Source organism: Gallinula chloropus (genome assembly GCF_964237585.1).
Source record: "Gallinula chloropus genome assembly, chromosome: 12".
In the NCBI taxonomy this organism is placed as follows: Eukaryota; Metazoa; Chordata; class Aves; order Gruiformes; family Rallidae; genus Gallinula; species Gallinula chloropus.
Window position 1 is genome coordinate 12,976,418 of NC_140097.1, and position 20,020 is coordinate 12,996,437.

General features: G+C 50.8%; 1 protein-coding gene across 1 annotated transcript in view; it reads right to left on the bottom strand.

Moving 5' to 3' along the window:
• Nucleotides 1-1,411: 1,411 nt before the first annotated feature.
• Nucleotides 1,412-20,020, bottom strand: part of PODXL2 (podocalyxin like 2) — a gene marked incomplete at its 3' end in the record, with an annotated part of 28,775 nt that continues 10,166 nt past the window's right edge. The window contains exons 2-8 of the mRNA XM_084269577.1: nt 19,702-19,995; nt 9,597-10,492; nt 8,485-8,559; nt 5,384-5,540; nt 3,834-3,895; nt 1,982-2,161; nt 1,412-1,621 (exon numbers count right to left, since the gene is read on the bottom strand). Of these exons, the coding sequence (XP_084125703.1) occupies nt 1,412-1,621; nt 1,982-2,161; nt 3,834-3,895; nt 5,384-5,540; nt 8,485-8,559; nt 9,597-10,492; nt 19,702-19,995 (1,874 nt within the window). The remainder of the gene's footprint in view (nt 1,622-1,981; nt 2,162-3,833; nt 3,896-5,383; nt 5,541-8,484; nt 8,560-9,596; nt 10,493-19,701; nt 19,996-20,020) is intronic.

The window sequence follows — 20,020 nt, forward strand, 5'->3', positions numbered from 1 at the left end:
CAAAGCTGCATCTTGCGGTAAGCAAGCGCGCAGACCGCTGTAACAGAGAGGAATACTGTTGCCTCTGACCCAAGCAAGTCCCTCAGTCCCTCGATGACAGAAGAAAACCATGTTCTGGGATTTCAGGCTTGACAGTAGTTCTGAGTCTGGGTTTAGGCAGGGCTCAGAGAACAATTATGCATATTCACGTGCCTTTTATCACACTCTTCAGGGAGCTGGAGCCTCAAAGTTGCCCGAGGCATGCCTGAGAAACCATTCATTGGGGAGCTCTTAGATTTGCTTCTCATCTCATCTGAACCAGCTTTTACACTTGCTTAAATGCAGTGATTTTAAAGGTGTCACCCTGATTTACACCTGTGGGACATTAAACACTTCCCCTCCCTCAGGGCAGGATGCTGAGAAGGAAACAAAAGGACCAGAAAATTGTTTGTTTCTGAGTTTTCACTTTTCTGTTTAAAAAGTCTCACATCATCTTAACATACCTCAAAAAGACCACCTGAAACCAAACTATCCTGGAAAAATGGAACAGGAGGGGAGCAGACCTGTCAGTCTCAAACTGAGACTTCAACAAGTGATACTTTGCTGCTGGTTTCACGGGCTGTTGCGTGAAAGCAGCAGGTAAATGTCCTTTTTGAGCAACTCTCCAACCTAAAGCAAATTTCCAGCTAAGATGCTACACCATGGCACTGAGTTCTCTGCAGTCAGGCAAGCAAGGGTAAAGTGCTCACAATCTGCAAATCCAGCTTGGAGCTGTGGGGCTGACTGTGGTGCGAGGGGGTGTGAGATGACAGCAGGATGTTTTCCCCAGATGTAAACATCAGCCCAGCTAATCAGCAGCTGAACGCTAGAGCACTAAAAAAAATAATAAATAAATAAGAATCTCTTTTCACACATGGAATACAAACCACCCAGGACATTGACTGAGTCTTGGCTCCCCTCCATCCAGAATGCACGGGTTTTACTGCACCTGCAGGGACTGAACATGATCTCAAGGTCAGGATCTGGCTGCTGTAGCTCCAGCTGGACTCCCAAAGAGAATTTACTCCCCAAAGCTGGACTCCTGGTGGCAGACTTAGCCTCACCGCCTTGCTTCTGAAGCCCAGCCACCCTCAGCCACTACCAGAGAGCTACAGTAAGTGCATTTAAAGGTGATGAAAGCATTGGTGCTACTGATAGGAACACACACACAGAGACCTACACACCCACCCCTCCCGCTTCCCTCTGTTCAGTGATCCTCCTGGCTCCAAGCCTTAGATGTGGGCTCAGGACTTCTACTGGGAAAACTTGCCCAAAGACTTGACCTGCCCCAAGCCTTTAAGAAGTTCCTGAGAAGCCACCTGATCCTGTGGTCCATCAGTCAAGACAGGAGAGAGACAAGTGTATTTAGGGGGTGGTTCCCTCCCCTGTTCCTCTAAAGATGCGTGTCTTCCTCAAACACATCCACCTCCTCGCTCGCCTGCTTATTGATCAGGACATCCCAGCTGTCAGGGCCATTGATGGTGTTTCCACCGTTCACGCTTGGCTTCTTCTCCTGCATTTCTGACTGGCTGTCACTGGCCACATCCAAGGTGGGGTTGTCATGGCAGCCGTTCTCAACAAAGCGCAGCTCCTCGCCGTGCGACTGCAAAGCACAACAGGAACACAAGTGGAGACAAAAGGAGGACAGGTCTCAAAGCTGCTGAGAAGCACAGTCAGACCAGGCTCTAAGGGTCACCGAGGACTTTGTGGGGTCAGTGGGGAAAGGTAAATTTACCCTAGCCCTGCCCTCACAGTGGAAACAAGCTGTCCTGAGCACAGCAAGACAGATTTGCATCTCTCTCACAGCTGAATGGGCTTGTTGAGTTCCCTTGCTGCTCCAGCAGTGTGTGCAGCTAGGTCCAGTAAGCGGACAGGGGAAAATAATTTGCCTCTTAACTTCCCAACCCTCTCCATCCCAAGGGCTAAGAGTTCTAGCCACCTTCTCCAACCATCCAGTGCTCACCATGTTCTTCATCTTGGGCAAGCGTCTCTGCCAGCAGTTGTATATGAGCCCCAGCACAATGATGATGGCGCAGATGGAGCCGATGATCACCAGTACCACAAAGAGTTTCCCATAATCACTGCGTGTCTGGTTGGGGTGTGACTGACAGCTTGTGGTGGTTGAGTAGTTCTGGATGCCAATCTGGAAGGAAGAAAAGGGAACACTAATCCCCTGGCCTGTGGTCAGGTGGGATTCTGTTCAGACTTTCAGGGTCCAAGTACAGGACCACCACTGTGAGCAGAGGAACTAAAAGCCAGGGATGGGGAGTCAGGATGCACACTGTCTTACATGACTAGAAGGCACATAACTAAATGTAATACCATCTTCCATGAAAGCTGACAGATCAGCAAATGACAGTAGGCACAATCTTACCCCGATTGCCTGCACAAGGATCACACCTAAGTGCAAGATAAAAGGCTTTAACAGGAGAAACTGCCCAAGATTACGAGTTCCCAAGACAAACTATGAACCACTGATGGGCACTGAGGCTTTGATGAGTGTCTGACAGAGAGTGTAACCACAATAAATAGATTTCCATTAAAACTCTAGTCCCAAGAGGGCACAGTGGTTTTTCCAAGGTTCTGGGAGTGGACAGCTGGCTCCTGATCCAAAAAACTTAAGGACAGCTGCCCTAGGAATGTGCCCGCAGGGGTTGTCAGCAAAGCCCAAAGCTGGTCCCAGTGACTTGGTAAATTTCAAACAGGTTACATGTCAATTCAACAGTAAGTATGACAGGTGTAAGTGAATATCCTCCTTCCTGCTTCCGAGCTCGTGCCAGTGCAAGGTCAGAGCAGTGAGTTCATTATTGACAGAGCTGGAGAGTTGGGGGCACGTGCAGAGGCTGCATGTGAACAGAGTTGCACGAAGTCCAACCTCACACCACCAACAACCCTTTCTGGACAGCTCCAGCTGCTGATGTTTCAGTCACACCCTTTCTACAGGGTTGGCTTTTTGCATTTTCTCTGGTGTAAGCCAATCAATACAGCACTGAGCACTCATTCTGCTGTGTCTAACTGCACCAGTTGGTTAGGTCAGGGGAAGTCCCAAGAGCAGACAGCCAGCAAGGCAGTGGACCAACTCAGCTGCTAAAATAAGGAGAAATATTCCAGCAGTGGAAAAACCTGAGCAGAATCAGGCCCTCAGCTCCTACATACCCTGTAGGCCTAAGGGGCAAAGTCAGAGATCATGGGACTAATCTGACCTCATCTCTACCCTCTTCCAAGCTGCCCAGGGTTAAAGAGGAATACACAAAGGCTAGAGGCAGTTTGCAGAGGAGCATCCATTGCCTCTGGTCCCCTGCCTGTCTCTCATGTAAGCAGTTGTCCAAAGAAGTGAAATGCAGATCCTGGGATTGCAAGATGAAAGTTTATGAACGTGTCCCATCCACTGCAGGCACTTCTTCCACCTCCTTCAGCAAAGCCCAAGCTACTGAGCACAGCCAACGCCTGTCAATCAGCTGTAGGGTGAGCAGGGCTGAATCTGAGACCCTGCAGCACTCACAATGCCACTGGGAATCATATAGATGGGATGAGACCAAGTATCCCAACAAAACAAATGTATGAAAAGCAGCTTCACAATCAAGCCAGAAAAGCAGGGAGGGAATAACCCACAGTTGCTGTCTAAATGGGAGCAGAGATTTGGTGGCCTGGCAGCTACCAGAGAGGGGAGAAGGGTGTTTGCCAAGTGTCTGACTCATCTGTTTGCCTGCTGTGGGTTCAGCACTCGGTTAGACTGAGATATGCTCCCAGTTTTCAAGTTGCTTATTTTAATTGTATAGCCAGTTTTAAACAGATGCAGGCAGACAGGCTCTTACCTCAGCTAAGCTCCTCTTAACATCCCCCAGTGCCATGAGAACATCCTTTGTAGGGATGACGCCTGTAAAGAAGGAGAGGGAGAGATCAGTGCTGCTCTCAGCTCAGGTTGGCTCAGTCAGATCCACTCATCAGTCTGAAATCCCCAGCAGGCTGGAGGCAGGGAATACACGTTTGTGTTCACTGGCACTTTATGTTGGGAGGCTGAAAGACTGCAAGGGCCATGGCAGAGAGAACCACCAGACATTCTTTACAAGGACAATAAAAAAAAAAAAATCTAGACACAAACTGATACCAGAGGCACCTAGGTACCCTCCCCACAGCCACAGCACCTCCCAGGATCTGTGCCAGCTCTGGAAGCAAGAAGCATCACCCAAAAAGTCATGGAGGTAGGTGCCTATGCTACTCAATTCAGCCTCCTTGCCCAGAGCAACTTGATCCTGAGCTGCAGCACTCAAGGTGTTCCCACAGAGCTCCATGCTCACCTATCACAACCTTTAGTTTGCCGTAACAGCTCCATCCCCAGCAGCAGACAGCCCCAGAGAGGCATCAATCCATACTAAGCCACCCCATCCTGGCACCCTCCTTCCCCAACAGCTCCCAGACAGGGGGGCAGGAGGGGGCAGGGAGGATTTAGGGGCTGAAGTTCATGTCCCCCCCTTCACTTGCACAGCAGTAAAAAGAGGAACTGAACAAAAGCACCGTCCTTCAGAGCAGAAAATAACTTTGGTTCCTGATGTTTCTAAACTCAGTCAGACTGTGCTGCTGGAGTTCAGACCTGTTTTTTTCTCCAGAATGTCCTCTCTCATGATGGCATGAAGGTTTTAGTTTAGAAGGCCAAATGCTCACCAAAGCCTTCTCATTGGCAAATGGTCCAGCCCAAGGGCTAGAGAGAGATGCAGTGATTTAAGGCATCGATACAGCAAATACCATTTAAATGCCAGCTCTATTTCCCCATCACTGTGGGGCATTTTAGAATACTGTTGATTTTTATTTCTTAAATGTAGTCCCTTATGTCAACATTAAAGGTCTTCTGTCACTAAGCCAGCAGCAGGAGCAGCACAGGACAGGCAGAAGGGGATCAAGAGATAGTAAAATGTTCCAGCCCGCCTTTCACCATGAGCTTTTGTTTCTTTGGGGATGCAGAGCAGGCACTGTTAGGACTGGCCCAGTTCAGACAACACTTAGGTGAACTAGAAGCAGGCTGTCACGCCCTGCCATTGCAGTGCCCTGCCTGTGGAGGACAGTATATAAGCATCAGGAGAGTGCCGATGGATGCTCAAGTGGAGGCAATACAGGAAGGGAGCAAAGCAGGAGGCAAAGCAGAGATGAAGCTTTGTGCAAGTGGTGAGGGACAAGTCAGGAGGCAGATGTGAAGTCATCTTATGTCCTCAGTTTCCTTCCATCCTTTAAATTCAGTTAACACTGGGGACTGATGGGGTTGAAATGGACTGGAGAGCAAAACTGCTTCCACCACGACTGAGCACCTCCATATGAGAGCCCCTTAACTAAAACCCCTCATCACAGGTAGGCTCCTTCTCCCAGCACTTACCCTGTTCCCCTGCCAGTGTCATGAGCAAGTGCTTGTCGTTCTCATTGGGCTTGCTCAGAGAGATCAGCCAGCGGTCCTGCAGTCCATCCGCCTGCCTGGAGAAGGCATCCTCCACCAGTGCCAACAGCTGGGGACCCCTCTCCAGCCGAAACTCCTCCTGCCACAGGAAAGGGACCTTGGTCAGTGCATGGAGGTAACAGAGGGTATGGCATGGCAGGGCCATGGCAGCTGCAACCCCTGAACCAGATGTGCCCAAAAGCCAGCAATGCTAAATCTGGTGCAACACTCCCCCACGCATCCCCAGTGCCCCAGGCTGGACCCACGCACATCTCCAGGCATACCAGTCCCCCTTCTCAGCTCCTGTGGCCCCACACCATGCCAAGCCCAGCTCCTCTGGCATGATAATGTCAGGATCCCTGTGTGTTGAAGCAAGGAGGCAGCAGCCAGGCTCTTCCCCGCAGCCAGCGCCGGGTCAGCGGGTGCCGCTCAGCCTGACATGCTCCAGCCATCCCTCGGCAGGCTCCTCTGCTGCTTTCTCACTCCTGCGTTTCTATTCTTATCTCCAGTTGCCATGCCAACCTGAAGGCCACACAGATGATTAATAAAATGGAGAGTTCTTGTTGCCATGGCAATTTGAAGCACTCCGGGCAGGCACAGGCCTGTGCCGAAAATGGCCTAATTGGAAAAGACACTGATGACTGGGGCCTGAATCACAGGGGCCTGCCAGTGCCTCCGCTCGTCGGGTGCGGGGCTGGGGCGTGAGGAGGCAGGTGCAGCAGCACGAGGAGGCAGCGAGGATGCAGCGTCGTGCAGCTCGGCTGCAGCTCCAGCTCATCACCCCTGCCAGCCTGCGTGTCAGCTTGGGGGTGCAGAGAAAAGGGAGCCCAAAAGCAGGGAGAAGGCAGAGGGGACGTGTTTCTAGCGATGGGGAAAGCAGAGGTTGCAGAGCACTGAACCTCTCTGTGGGGGAGGAAGGGAGCTGTGAAGGAGCCTGAACACACGTGAGCCGAGGTGGAGGTCACCTCCTGGTGTGCAGCCAGGCCCTGCTGCAGGGTCAGATCCTGCAGTCCCCACCTGGGCAGGCTGCCCAGGTGTATCGAGAGGGAGACGTGCCCAGGGAGAGACTGAAGTGATTGCCTTAGCCAGCACCCATTCAGAAGATAGATGGGCTGCCCGCTTATCCCAGCAATAGAGACATCATCCCTGCAGCAGGTGAAAGCCTGGTGCTACAAAGAACATTAAAGCTCAAGGTGCAACCCTCTGGAAAGGGCTGAGCATCCTCCATGTCATTTGGTTTTTCAGTTGGACTCAGCACCACACCAGATCAGGGCATCAAAGCATAGGAAATATGTGAGAAATCCCCATTCACACTGATGTAAACTGCAGCACTTGAAACGCAGGTTCTCCCTCACAGCCCTGAAAATCCCAGCACCACAGGGCTCAGATGCAGAAACCAGGAAACAGGGAGGGGCAGAGGGTCGGTGAGTTGCTCAAAGTGAGCAAATTACCATGGGTACGAAACAAACTGCATCAGCATCAGAGGAGCTTAATTCCAGTTCAGCCATGCAAAATGGTAATGGGAAGCAGGGAATGAAGCAATGTTCATGTTAAATATGTATGTTGACAAGTGTCCTTTTCAATAAGGGGGAGGACAGCACAAATCATTTGCTAGGAAACATGTTTTGAAACAAGAAATCAAGCAGAAAAACAGTTCAGTCCTGCCTATCCCAGGGCATCGTCCTCCTCCAGTGAGGCAGGACTGAGGATACTGCTGTAAGGACAACAATTTGGTTTAGACACCTGCACCATCTGCTTTTCAGTTCTTGCCCTTCCAGTAGTTTAAACAGCACAAGTGACCACAGGAAGGACACTACTGCATTTCACTACTCCACAGAGATGGAAGAAAGAGCAAGAGGGACTAGGACATGGAGGAAACTGCAACAGGACTCTGGTTTTCAAGGACTGATTTTCTGAGTTGCAATTGTGAACTGCAGCAGAGATATTTAAAACCCTCCAAAGAGCAAACTGGTTTGTCTAAATCAGGAGGAAAGAGGCTGAGTTTCCATCTACCCTTAAAGCAGTCAGCAGGCTCTACTTACTGGATATAGAAATTTCCCCATTTTCCCTGTCCCCAGAAAGTTCACCTTAAAATAAAAACAAAGCAATAAAAACCCACACAAACCTTCACCCCCCCAACAACTCACCAGCAGAGGAAATAGGTCAGTGCCACAGATCCCCCCTGCAGTAACAGAACCAGCCAGCTCTGCCCAGAGCAGCAGCCACAGCAAGAGCACAGACACACGAGGCCACAACAGTTCCCCAGTGAAACATTTCTGTCTCGGGCTGTCAGGCTCGTAATCATTTCTTGGAATTATGAAAGGCACCTTGACCCCAGGCCTTTCACAACTGGTTTTAAAGTGCCTGATAAAAAGCCCACAGAGGTGAATGAGCCCTTTTACCAGGGAGCCACGAGGGGCTCTGGCTTCATGAATTAACCGCAGCTTTATGGGGATGGATGGACAGGCACTGGATTAGCAGAGCATGGCTGGTTAACAGACCCAGGTAACACGTAAGATAACAGGGTGGGGAGAAGAGGCACTTAAGGAAGATTTAGTGACAGCTGCTTGACACTGAACCATTCGCTGCAAATACAGAGTCCCTCTTCCTTTGAGCTGTCGGAAGAATACTGCTATATCCTGGAAGGAGAGGAAGGAAAAGGCAGAGAGGGAAGGAGACTCACACCTCAATCCTGCCATGCTTCCTACCAGTAAGAGGTGCAGTGTTAAAAGCGCTCATGTCTCATGACAGTCCAGGTACTGACTGGCACAGACTAGCAACCAGAAGTTAGTCAAAATCCAGTATGGGACTGACATGTGCTAGACTCATGAGCAAAATCTTCTCTCACCACCCACCCGTTCCCCATTTGGAGAAGGAGAATATTTCTGTCCTCCTCCCTTTCTCTCCACAGTCTCTATAGGGACTTTGAGATCTAGTCCTTTTGAGTTGTTCCGTAGTGAAAGCAGACAGCAAGAGCTGTGCCTGCCTCCACATCTCCGCGTGCTATTTCCCCCACGCCACCAAATCTCCATGGACTGACTTACACAGTCAATGTTATCTGACATGTTCAGGATGATGTAGTTCTTCCCCGCAAGGTTGCTCCAGTCTTTGCAGATCACCTGGAGAGACAAGACAAAGACAGCTGGGTTTGGGTAGCAAATTCAGCTCTCCTGCTGACAGCACGGGATATGCAAGGGACAGGAGCGGGAGGGGGCTGTGCCATGCTCCAGAGGAGTGCTTCTCCAAGGAAGTAACTATCCTCTCACTCTCTGCACAAAGAGGAAACACAGCTCCAGTGCTAGGACACAGGGCAGGGACAAGATACTGTGCCAGCTTGCCAGAGCCCAGCTTACCTTCCGCCTGAGGACTCGGGTACAGTGGGAAGCTCTCCAGCCTGCACCCTTACCCTGTATGTAATCAGCAGGCAACACAAAACCTAACCAGGAGCCTCTGTGGTCCTCAAACAAGCTAGTGAGACAGGGCAGCACTTAGCAGGCAGGATCAGAAACAGAGGGACTAAGTCACTAGCTCAGGGTCTCAAGCAACATGGGGCAGGCAGAAAGCAAAATTAAAAGCTTTTCCTGGTACTCTCACACCAGCCAGATCCTGCTATTCATCGTCCCTTAATGTCTGCTGGATTTGGGAACTGCAATTCACCTCACACCTCCTCTCCCACTGGCTCTCCTCAGACCCAACATCCTCACAGATCTCTGTACCCTGCTCCACCTGCTCTGCATCTGGTCCCCGCAGGCAGCAGCAGCAAAAATAGCACTTCCTTCTCACTCCCTTTCCAGAAATCCTTGGGGCCGTTTTCGTCCTGACACTTCCAATAATGCAGGCTGAGGAAACAAGGAGCTTTGGCTGCCTGCATGCCCCAGAGGGCAGGCGTTTATTAGGAGCAGGATTCTGTGCAGCAGTTCGCTAGGGAAGACGTTGGGGGGCAGGGCTTCTACCAAGGATGCCAATACCCTTAAGCAGCGGTGTGAAAAGCATCCCCTCAGACTCAGTTTTGGCTGGGTGAACAGAAAAAGCTACTTCCACCAGTCAGACTTCAGGACGTGGGTAAGGTTAAGGGATTAAACAATCCCACCCCCAGAGAGAAGTACCCAAATATCTCTGCTGCAACCTCCTAGTTACTCCCTGCTCCCAGTGCTACCTGTGCTGAGTCCCAGGGCAGCTGTGTGGGCAGCATGGCCATGCGGGCGTCCCCAGACTGAGGTGACAAGCTCCTCTCTGCTGCCACAGTCTCAGTAGCCACGTCGGTGTCATTCCAAATGGGATCCAGCACAGGCTCATCAGCCCTGTCCCACAGGGATGCAGAAGAAGTGGGGTACTGCTCACTGCCAGGAAGAGTCTGGGTGCGTGGGGAGCTGCCTTCAGGAGAGGTTGTCCCCACAGGTGTTTCCACAGTCTGCTCCATTTCAGTTAGTACTGTGGGCTCCAGCATCTCCCACCCCACTGTGGTCTCCAAGACCTCCTCTCTGGCTGAATGCTCTTCCCCACCAGCCTCCACTGTGGTCTCTGCAAACTCTGCTCTTGTGGTAGTCACAGTCAGCTCCGAATCTGCTCCCCCAACAGCCCACGTGTTCCCAGCTGTCACCTCAAAGGGCTCTTCTGAAATACTGGAAGATCTTGCAGCAGTAGTAGTAGAAAAAATAGAGGAAATAGGCAGAAGACCTGGACCCATGCTGCTCCCAAGGTCTAAGCCTGGAGGAACAGAGTCCTCTTCTTGTCCTCCTATGGCTGCCTCGGTCACAACGTCTGGCCTGGCAGAGGCTGTGGAGAACAGAAGGGAGAAGGAGTCCTCTTGGCTCACTGGTTCAGAAGACGTAACCTCTGGTCCAGAGGTTTGGAGGCTCTCCACTCCTCCTCTTGAGTGGTCTATAGGAAGCAGGCCCTCCTCTTCCTCCAGCGTGCTGGAGAAAGGCGTGTGCATGTCAGGATCAACAAATTCTGCTGGTGGCTGGACAGTGGCTGTTTCCCAGTTGTCTTTCACCTGTGTGCCATTCCCTTTCAGCAGGGCCTTCTGAGATGTAGCAGGAAAGCTGTAATCTAAAGAGAGATCCAAGAGACTTCATGTTACATCTCAAGTAACCACAACTCCACCAGGCAGAGAGCTGGCCCCATTGTATCTGCCGAGCCACAGATGGGGCAGATGGAAGAGACCCTCTAGGAGCAGGCAGCCTGCCACCAAAACACAACCTGATCCAGTAAGTACACTGCAACCTTCTGCACTTCCCCAGCTCCATGTCCCATACCAGCAAACCCACTCTCCCTAGGGGTAATTCATCCTCCCCGCTGCTCCTTTGTATCCACACACAGCATCTCCAAGGTGAGGTTATAAGCATTAAGAATTAAGCTGGGACCACAAGATTAATTTCACAAGGGATTTGGAAAGATACTGAGTGGTAGCAAGAGTCAGCCACAAGCTAAATGGGAAATATTAGGGAAGAGAAACAACAAATTAAATCCTCCTCCCTGGCACACCCAAGTAATTCTACCAAAGCCTGAATTGACCTGTTCATCTTTGAAATGCAGAACTTCGGCGTGTACAGCACTTGACAGCAGAAAAGTCATCCCACAAACATCTGCATTATGAGTTGTTCATGTCATTAAGGAACAGTTTTGCTGCAGGGAAACAGAAGCCAGAAATAGGAGCCAAACTCACAGAATTCACAGAATCGCAAGGGGTTGGAAGGGACCTCCAGAGATCGAGTCCGACCCCCCTGCCAAAGCAGGGTCCCTAGGACATGTCGCACAGGTCGGCATCCAGATGGGTCTTGAAGGAGACTCCACACCCCCCTGGGCAGCCTGTCCCAGGGCTCTGTCACCTTCACCGTGAAGAAGTTTTTCCACATATTGGTGTGGAACTTCCTGTGCTCCAACTTGAGGCCATCACCCCTTGTCCTGTCCCCACAGACCACAGAAAAGGGGCTGGCCATTCCCCTCTGCAATCTAACTCCCTTCCCTTCAACTTCAGCCCCGGTGGCTCTGTGGCTCTGAGCAAGAATGCAAGTGATGCTGCTAGACAAAAAGATGCTGAAGGAGAAAGATGCACCTCACAAACGTAAGGTCAGAGCAGGCAGTGGCTTATCCAGGAAAGCCAGCAAGGAGCTGGGATCCCAGGATACAGACTGTATGATCACACATGTTAAGCTTGCTGTAGCAGGCACAAATCTGCCTTCATATTCTTTGAGAAAAGCTCCATTTCAGCAGTCTGCATCCCAATTTAACTCCCTTTCTCCCCAAGATGAGGGCAGCACATACTCTGACTGAGAAAGGGAAAGAATGAGCCCTGCTGTGGTTACTGTTTTAAGTGACTATCTGAAATCCCCAAGGCCTCATCTCCTCTCCTGCCTGCCAAAGCAGATGCTCCACTGAGCACAGCGGGCAGCCACTGTCTGGATGCCTTACAGAGGAGATCTGCACAAGGAATCTCCATGCATCCCTGACTCAAATCCATCACTTGCTGCCGCCAGAGTGGGTGTGAGCTCCCAGGCAGGGAGCACCATGTCAGCAAACACATCCATTGCCTTGGATATTCCCTGGCAACCAGGGCTGCCCATGCTGCTCCTGCATGCTCCTCCCCATCCCTGCAGAGCAGAGAACCACACTGCACCCTCCACCCAAAGCAGGAGGTGTAAAGATGCTCTTGTTCAGCTGGCAAACACCTTCCCTAACCCACAGCTCATTCCCTGCATGCTGACAGCAGCTCCCTCCAGATGCTGACCATCAGGGTCATGATGCAGTGACTGTGTCCTAGTTCTGTCTGCAATCAGGTCAGAGATCTACTGACCACCACACGCAGAAGCAATGTCTGCTTTGCCACTGTTTCAACAGAAAGCACCCATCCTGACTGAAGCTCTCTCCAGAGACCCTGAGGATTCAGTGTACTAATGTTACTACCCAACAGCCCACTTGGTGAAGCTCCCTCAGTGGCCGAGGAAGCTGATAAAAGCAATCAGCAGCAGAGATGAACAAAACTCATCTCTTCTCTGCTGCCTGGCACTGGTCTTCCCAAAGGCCCTTAGGGACAGCCATATGTCCCAGTGTGTGCAGACACAGCCACTCCCATGCTTGATGGTAGTGGCAGGGACAGCCACAGACCACAGGATTGAGGACATTAGGTTGGGACCCTCATTAGACAGATGGTGAAGGTTTAGTGCATCTCCCAGGGCTCTGCTGCTCCTCCTGCTGTGGGGATACTCAGGGTTTGCACCAAAACCCCTCAGTTTGAACCCTGCCTGCCCTGACATGCTGTGTGTGGAAAGAGAGGGTTTCACCCCCTAAAAAAGGCCCTGTCAGATGAGTTATTTGCAAGGATCAGTGATCTGATCTGGCATCTCCTTTGCCTAAAGACACTCTCAGCTATTCTCAACTCCTCTGCATCTCCCTTCTTCCCTGCCCCTCTTCCCACCTGGAGGGGAGCAAAATCTGGCAGATGGGCACAGCAGAGAAACAAACTGGGGAAAAGCAGCACAAGGTTTGTCCCACAGGAGCTGGAAACACTCCTGGCCTCTCGCCCCTCCTTCGAAATCACACATTCAACTTTGCCTTAAAGTGCTGTCACAGATTATCCAGCTCCTGGGGGGGAAAGCCCCACGTGTTGCAGCCACACCACCTTTCCACCAACAGGATCTAAGGACACTGGAGAGACTGACGCCTCTGCCATCTCTCCAGGGCGATGGAAGCTCAGGGAGAACCCATCCCACTCTCTCCCAGCACGTTTCCGCCTTAACAAGGCAGCCAAAAACTGAAACACGAGTTGCTTCTCTGGGCCCACAAATCAACAAGGCAGAAGCAAGCACAGGAATTCTTGCACTCACTGCTCACTGAGTTAACATCCCCACTTGCCACCAGTATCTCCACTATGCTGCATGCTAAGCTGGGAGCATCCTTCACCTGCCTGGTTCATAAGACCCCACTGATAAGCTCAAGTCCCCTCAAATTTTGTGAGATTCACATGGAGAACAGTGAAACTCAAAGCATCTTGGTCAGAGCTGTGCTGGTTTGTACTCCTTAAAACAAGGAGCTCTACATACAACTCAGTTCCCAAAGGGGTTCAATTGCTTTCCAGGTTCAGAGGTTCAAGGATGGTGAGTCAATCCTTCCTTCCAGTTCCTGTCTGGAATCACCTCCTACTGTCTCACTGCCAAGGGCATGTGTCCACTTCTTGGTAGGATCCCAGCCACTAAGCCTTTCCCAGCATCTTCCCAAGGCTCCTACCAGATAAGCTGGTTTCTATCACTCATCTTGTGTACTGCAGAGCTGTTTTGCCACTGGAAGAATCTTCCCAGCATTTCCCATGATTCCTCTTCCCAGAGCCCAAGGGGTCTCAAAACATCTCTCCCATTTTTAGCAGCTTCTTTCAACATTCAACCTGCAGTTCCCCTTCAGCAAGTCATCTTCTAGACCCTGCAACCCTGTTTCCCTGGTTGACCTCTTCCTTCAGCAGACTCAACACCTGGCTCCCACGCCTTGGGTGCATGAAGTGCACCCACTGGCATAAGTAGGTGGGAATCTACTCCCATCCTCACCCACTTTTGTAGTGAGAAATAGCAACCATGAAACTCAGGTGACCTGTGCTCCTGTTGCAGAAATGGAGTAGAACTTTCTGTTAAAGGAGACAGGTATTACAGAGCCAGCTGTGCCAGATTCATCAGGCTGGTTTATCAGCTCATCGAGCTGCAGTGAGGAAGCAGAGCACTGCCAAAGAGAAGGGTGCTGGGGACAGGAGGAGGCAGGAAGCACATGTATCATCAGCTCCATCCCTGCCAGGGCCTGCTCTGTAAGCTTCCCACCAAGATCAGTGGTAGGCTGGAGGGGCTTGACACATGCAACCTCTGTGTGTGGCTGCATGTGCCCCTCCAGACACAAACAAGAGCAGCCAAGCCACAGGGGAGCCAGCCTGACCACAGAGGGACACAGCTCAGGAGACCTGCTCGCTGCAGCCACAAACTGCCTCAGCATCCCTGGCTAAACAGCCTAGCAGGGGCAGGGCTGATGAGCAGTGCAGGCAGCTACAGCTCCATGTCAAGTTCTCTCCCAGAGCTTCTCAGTCACACCATCCCCTCCAGAGTCTGGTTCACCGATATGAAATTCCACACCTCCACCTCACCTCCTTGCCACCACATCCTTAGCTACACCCCTTAATGCTTTCCATCAGTAGTGGATATTACTCACATTGCAGCATCCAGCTGCCTTGCCTCCCCCAGCCCCCTCTGGTTTTATCTCCCAAGCTCTCTTGCAAACACCCTCAGGCACTACTTTCTCAAGAAAGGACCACACACAGCTCTCCTGCCACTCCAAGTCCTGCCCTTTGCATCTCCCACCAGTCCCAGGTCTGGGCTGCACAGATTCATTCCCTTTGCCTTGGGGAGACAGTTTGCCCTGGGAGAGGGGAACACGAGCCCCAAACCTCTGCAAGAGCTGCTGTTTAGGCCATGTCCTGATTCTTCTGCAATCAATACCCAAACTTCCCTGACACCAGATGGGCCAACACTTGGCCCTATGCCAGGCATTTAATTCATTACATTTCGGCTGCTCCTCCATTCAGAAGAGCTGGTCTCACTTACTGCCTGATGAGGTTCCCTACCCTGGGTTTGCCACTATGAGCTGTTTAAAGCATCTGTGACAGCTCTGAAAAAGGGTGACCCTCATTGTTTTTAGTACACATAACCTGACCATAAGGTCTTTAATGGATTAAACTGGAAGATCATGTTAACCAGTGATTGAATTACTGATAACTAGAAGGCACCGTAATAAAGACAAGAACATTCCTGGGCTCCCACCACAACCACAGGGCCTGAGTGCTCTGTTCACACTGAAGCTCCTGCCAGCTTTGGAAGGGAAAGGGGCACTCTGCTTGCTGCTTAAAACACAGCCAGGTCTTGGGGGGGTATCCACTCACCCTTTCTGAGGTTTAGAGCAGTGAGACTTACTGCACAGAAAGGCATACCCTGTCCCACTGAAACCAGGGGGGGATTTCAAAGGGCAAAATGCCATTACTGCTGCTGGAACTGAGCCAGCTTGGGCTATTATCCTAATCTTCCAGAAGAGCTAGAAGTTTCTATCTGTGACTCCGAGACAGATCCACACACACAGAACAGTTAAAAGACAAACTGAGGGTAGGAAATGCTTATGTCTCATTATGCTTGGAATTTGCTTCAGATAGAGACTGGGCACCACGTGCAGGTGTTCCCAAACAGCCCCGTTCTGCTCGGGCTATCAACCCCAGTGGGGCCAGACTAAGCCTCACCCAAACACGGTCAGTCAGGGATAGCTGCACCGGGGTAACGCTGCGCCCAGAGAAAACCTCCTTGTCACAGGTCAGCCTTTCCAGCAGCGTCTCAGTCGAGATGGCTTGTCCCAAAATAGATCATCTAACGTGTGGGTCAGTGGACACTAAAACCAGGGCGTAAACAAGAGGCATCCCGGGAGCTGAGCGCAGGCAGGGGGCTGCTCAGTGCTAAGCTTCTTATGCAGGCTGTCTTCACCAGGTGCTTCATTTCATTAATGCTGGGGTTGAAGATGGTATTAAGAACTGCAGCTCTGCTGTCAGTCTGGATGAAGAGGCAGCAGATTTCGGTAAGGCTGAGAAATACTGGGATCTCTCTGGCCAGAGGCAAGTAATTCATCATGGAAGGAAGTGAATCTTCAGTATTGGAGAAGAGTTGGGGGCAGAACATATGTTATCCCATTAACTGGTCAGAAAACTTATTTTTCTTTTAATACAGTCTATCTTGTCTGTCCTGCTATCCTTCCTCCTGGCTCTCTTGAGAATCCCTTCTGCTAATTACTATGAATAATTAAAAGATTACAATTCCCACCCCCCCCCAACAAATCACCACATGCCATCCTTGTGAATCATCAGCCTATAAGACCAGATTTGATAGCTCCCAGCAGAGTCATGCCTTGGTCTTCAAAGGCACAACCTTGAAGCTAAAGGAACAGACCCTGGGAACTTCATGCCAACCCACCATCACACTGGAAGATGTGATGATACACTCCAATCCTTGAAGGCTCAGCTGTTGGATAAGGGAGGAGAGGGACCAAGTGCCTTCATTCCCCAGACATTCCCAAGTCTTGCATCAGTTTTTGGGAGCCCATACTTCCCAGCAATTAATGATAAGGCTGCCTCAACCTACAGCCTACACTGGAAGGGGAACACATGGCAGACTGTACTGTGACTGGGCCAAAGGAGAACACTGAGAGGTACAAACCAGGCAGCACTCTAGAATGAATACGCCACCATAGAACTCTCCCACTAAAAATCAGGGACTCAAAGGCACCTGCAGCCCTAATGACTCCCATCTAGCTCTAAAGCTAGAAGAGGTGTTGCATCTATTGCCCAGGAAATCCATGGGATAGTAGGAAATATGGGGGATGGGAAGCCTCCAGACAAAACACGACAGGTAAGGTGGGAAGAAAGGAAAGGAGGACAAGAAGGGCCAGATGCGAGCCCCTGCGGGCGCTCTTCACAACTGATCTGTGGCTCTGGACAATTTGATTCCAAAAGTAAAACAAAACAGCCAAACCCAAACTACAAACCAAGAAGCTTCTGGGTACCCTGGAAGCCTGAAGGCAGGAGGATGCACAAGTAACAGCTCCACTGACTTGCTTTTTGGCTGAAGTCACACACTGCTTCTTTCCATACGGATGTGGTATCTAGATTCCCACCAGACCCAATCCATCTCTTCCAGATGCAGCTCCACTGGGTAGCAGCTGGACATGGGTTAGCACGTCTGCTTCTGTGCAGGCTCAGACAGAACAAGACAAATCCCAGGGTCCTTCCACAGGCTGGTGCTCACTGATGTCAATACAGATTTGCCGTTCCAGAGCATAAATCAGCAAAAGCACATTATTCAGGAGAATCAGAGCCCCAGGCTGCACTGTGCCCTGCCAGTGGGAGTTCGTTCTCACTTTCTAATGGACTAACAGGTGGCCCTAGATGCCACATGTTTTCCAGAAATATTTTTAAAGGATGTTCAAGTGCACTTAAAAAAAAAAGAGCAGCAGCTGCAGATTGTTATTACTTTTTATCTGTTGCTGGCTCAAAGTCACACAAAGGCAGAGTAGTCTCCCCACACAGAATTCAGAAGATATAAAAAAGAAAGAGATGACTAATACAGCTTTGAAATGCCAGGAGATCTGGCCTATCTGCAAGACAACCACCAATTCCAGGCCAAATATCTTTACACCCAATGCAGAACGAGCAAGATCACATCTACTTTCATAGCAGGGAATTTTCTTTCTCCCATAGTAGAGTAATTCTGTTTGTAGCCTTGATTGACACAGAGTCTCAAATCAATGGCTGGGGTGGAGCTACCAACTGTGCAATGCTACACCTCACCGTCAGCTGGAGAGAAACCCCACGTAAGGAAAACTCACACAATCAACTTTTTTTCCTCTTTAAAACAGCAGCTGTTTGAGACTGTTTAAAGGATTTCTATGTTGTAAGTAACCTAACAGATGTCATTACACAGTTCCACAAGGTATCACATGGCATCTGTCACACATGCAGCATGTACGATCTGTCGGTTGTGGGCATCTCTCATGCGCAGGCTTCGCGTGGCAGGAGAAGGCTGCCCAATTTAGGGATGCTATTACAATATCCTTTATTGTAAAATGACACACAGCAGGTTTCTAATTAAATTTTAAGTAGAAATGTGCTCCCAGCTCTTGAATAATTCAAACTGTTCTATTAACCAAGGTTCTGAAATGCCACCGAGACACAAGCTCTGGACACAGCAACGGCTGAGGGAAAAAAACAGTGCTTGGAAGCAGAGAAGTGGATGGCCAGGCAGTGGATAGGGTAAGCGTAAAGGACAGCTGAAAGAGCACATCTGCTCACAGAGGAAAGCACTGCAGGCAAGAGCGGAAGGAGAGGGGAGCGCGTTCTGCATACAAATGGAGCGAGGCACGTGCAAGAGGCAAGGCTGGGTTCGGTACCCGCGCATCCCGCTCTCAATGCACAAGCACACGCTGTTCTCCAAGTCACGTCCAGATCTGTGAGCACATGCAGGTGCCTGCTGGCACTCAAATAAAGGCACCGCTGAGCACGCTGCCAGCAAGCGAGAGCGGCTAAGCCAGAGCATGTCCCAAGGATGCCCTGGTGGGAACACACACCATCCACCCCCAGCATCCTCCATAGCTTCCCCATGGGCCAGGCCTGCAAGTGCCCAGGGACCACACGAGCTGCAGGGCAGCAAGAGCACAGCCAGATGAGTTTAGCAGCAATGTTAGAGAGCAAAAGGCTTTGGAGACCTAAGCTGGGATGGCCCTTGCCCTGCAGAGCGTGCTGCGTCCAGGCAGGCTGCCTGAGCTCTCAGCCCTGTGTGAGCACGGGGCTTTTTTAGGGTCACAGAAATAGGAGTGAAGAGAAAACAAGACTTGGGCTTTCTAATTGCAGACCTCAGTCAATTGCCTCCCTGAGAGGGAGGCAGCAATACCGGATAAGAGAGAAGGGATAAGGCTAAAGCTGGCTGCTGGGTAACACTTAATGCATGCCCCACATGACACTTAAGAGCAGGAGCATGTGAAATAATCTCCTAAACTACTGGAAACCCTGCAAGGCTGCTCCTCCTTCCTCCCATCACTCTCCCTGAGGACATCTTGAAGCCAATGAGGGACTTGGGGGGACACCACGGAGGGGAGTTGGTGGTCACAAAAAAACCCACTCCAATGGAAAGCAAGCTCGCCTGCCAATGAAACTCAGTTTGGGCATGAGTCCCCAGGAAGCAGGCAAGGCAGGGCAGGCAACAGGACAGTTGCTCAAGGGAGAAAACCTGCCATCTTCTCTTGGACCAATACCCCACTGAAGTGACAGAAGTGAAGAATCCACAGTTTGGCCCAAAAAGCACAGTTTTGACTCAAATCCTCACATGGACTTGATGTCTGAGCTGGGGTCTTGAGACATTTAGGTTGTGCTTAATTGACAGCAACAGAAAGAAGAGAGAGAGGAGAAAGCATAAAAAGGTGATGGAGAGATAAAGAAGGGCATGAGGCAGTGGGGAACTAGGTGGAGGCACTACTTCTCCCAGCTCATAGCAGCTCAGTTGTAGCTTGGTTTCTAAAGCCTGTGCTTGCTCAGGGTTCACTGGGGACACATCAGGCACTGAGGTGAGAAAATAGAGCTGACGTTTAATCTCAGGCCCTCTTAGCAAGAGTTGTGTCAAAGCAGGAAAACAGATCCCTGCACCCTTCCACCTCCCCAGAGTCCCTGCAGAGAGAAGAGGAAGAATGGGGTAAAAATAACCTACCTGTTGCTGGCCCCAAGTCCAGGCTGGAGTCGTTGAGCTCTCCCCCATCTTCCCAGAAGTACTGTGGAGGCTGCAAGATCTTGGACTCCTCATTCTCCTCGCTGGCAAAGCCCGATCCTGGGGCAGCATGCAGAGAGCCAGGGGTGAGATCTGACTCCACAGCCTCTGGGCTGGTTTGCTCATGGGAATTCATGGCCTCCAGGTGGGACATCATGGCAAACTCCAGCAGGGAGGTTGACGTGAGGCCATCGGTGGTTGACTCCTCCGAGGAGGCAAGGCAGAGGCACAAGGTCCCTGTATAATGACAATAAATCCATAT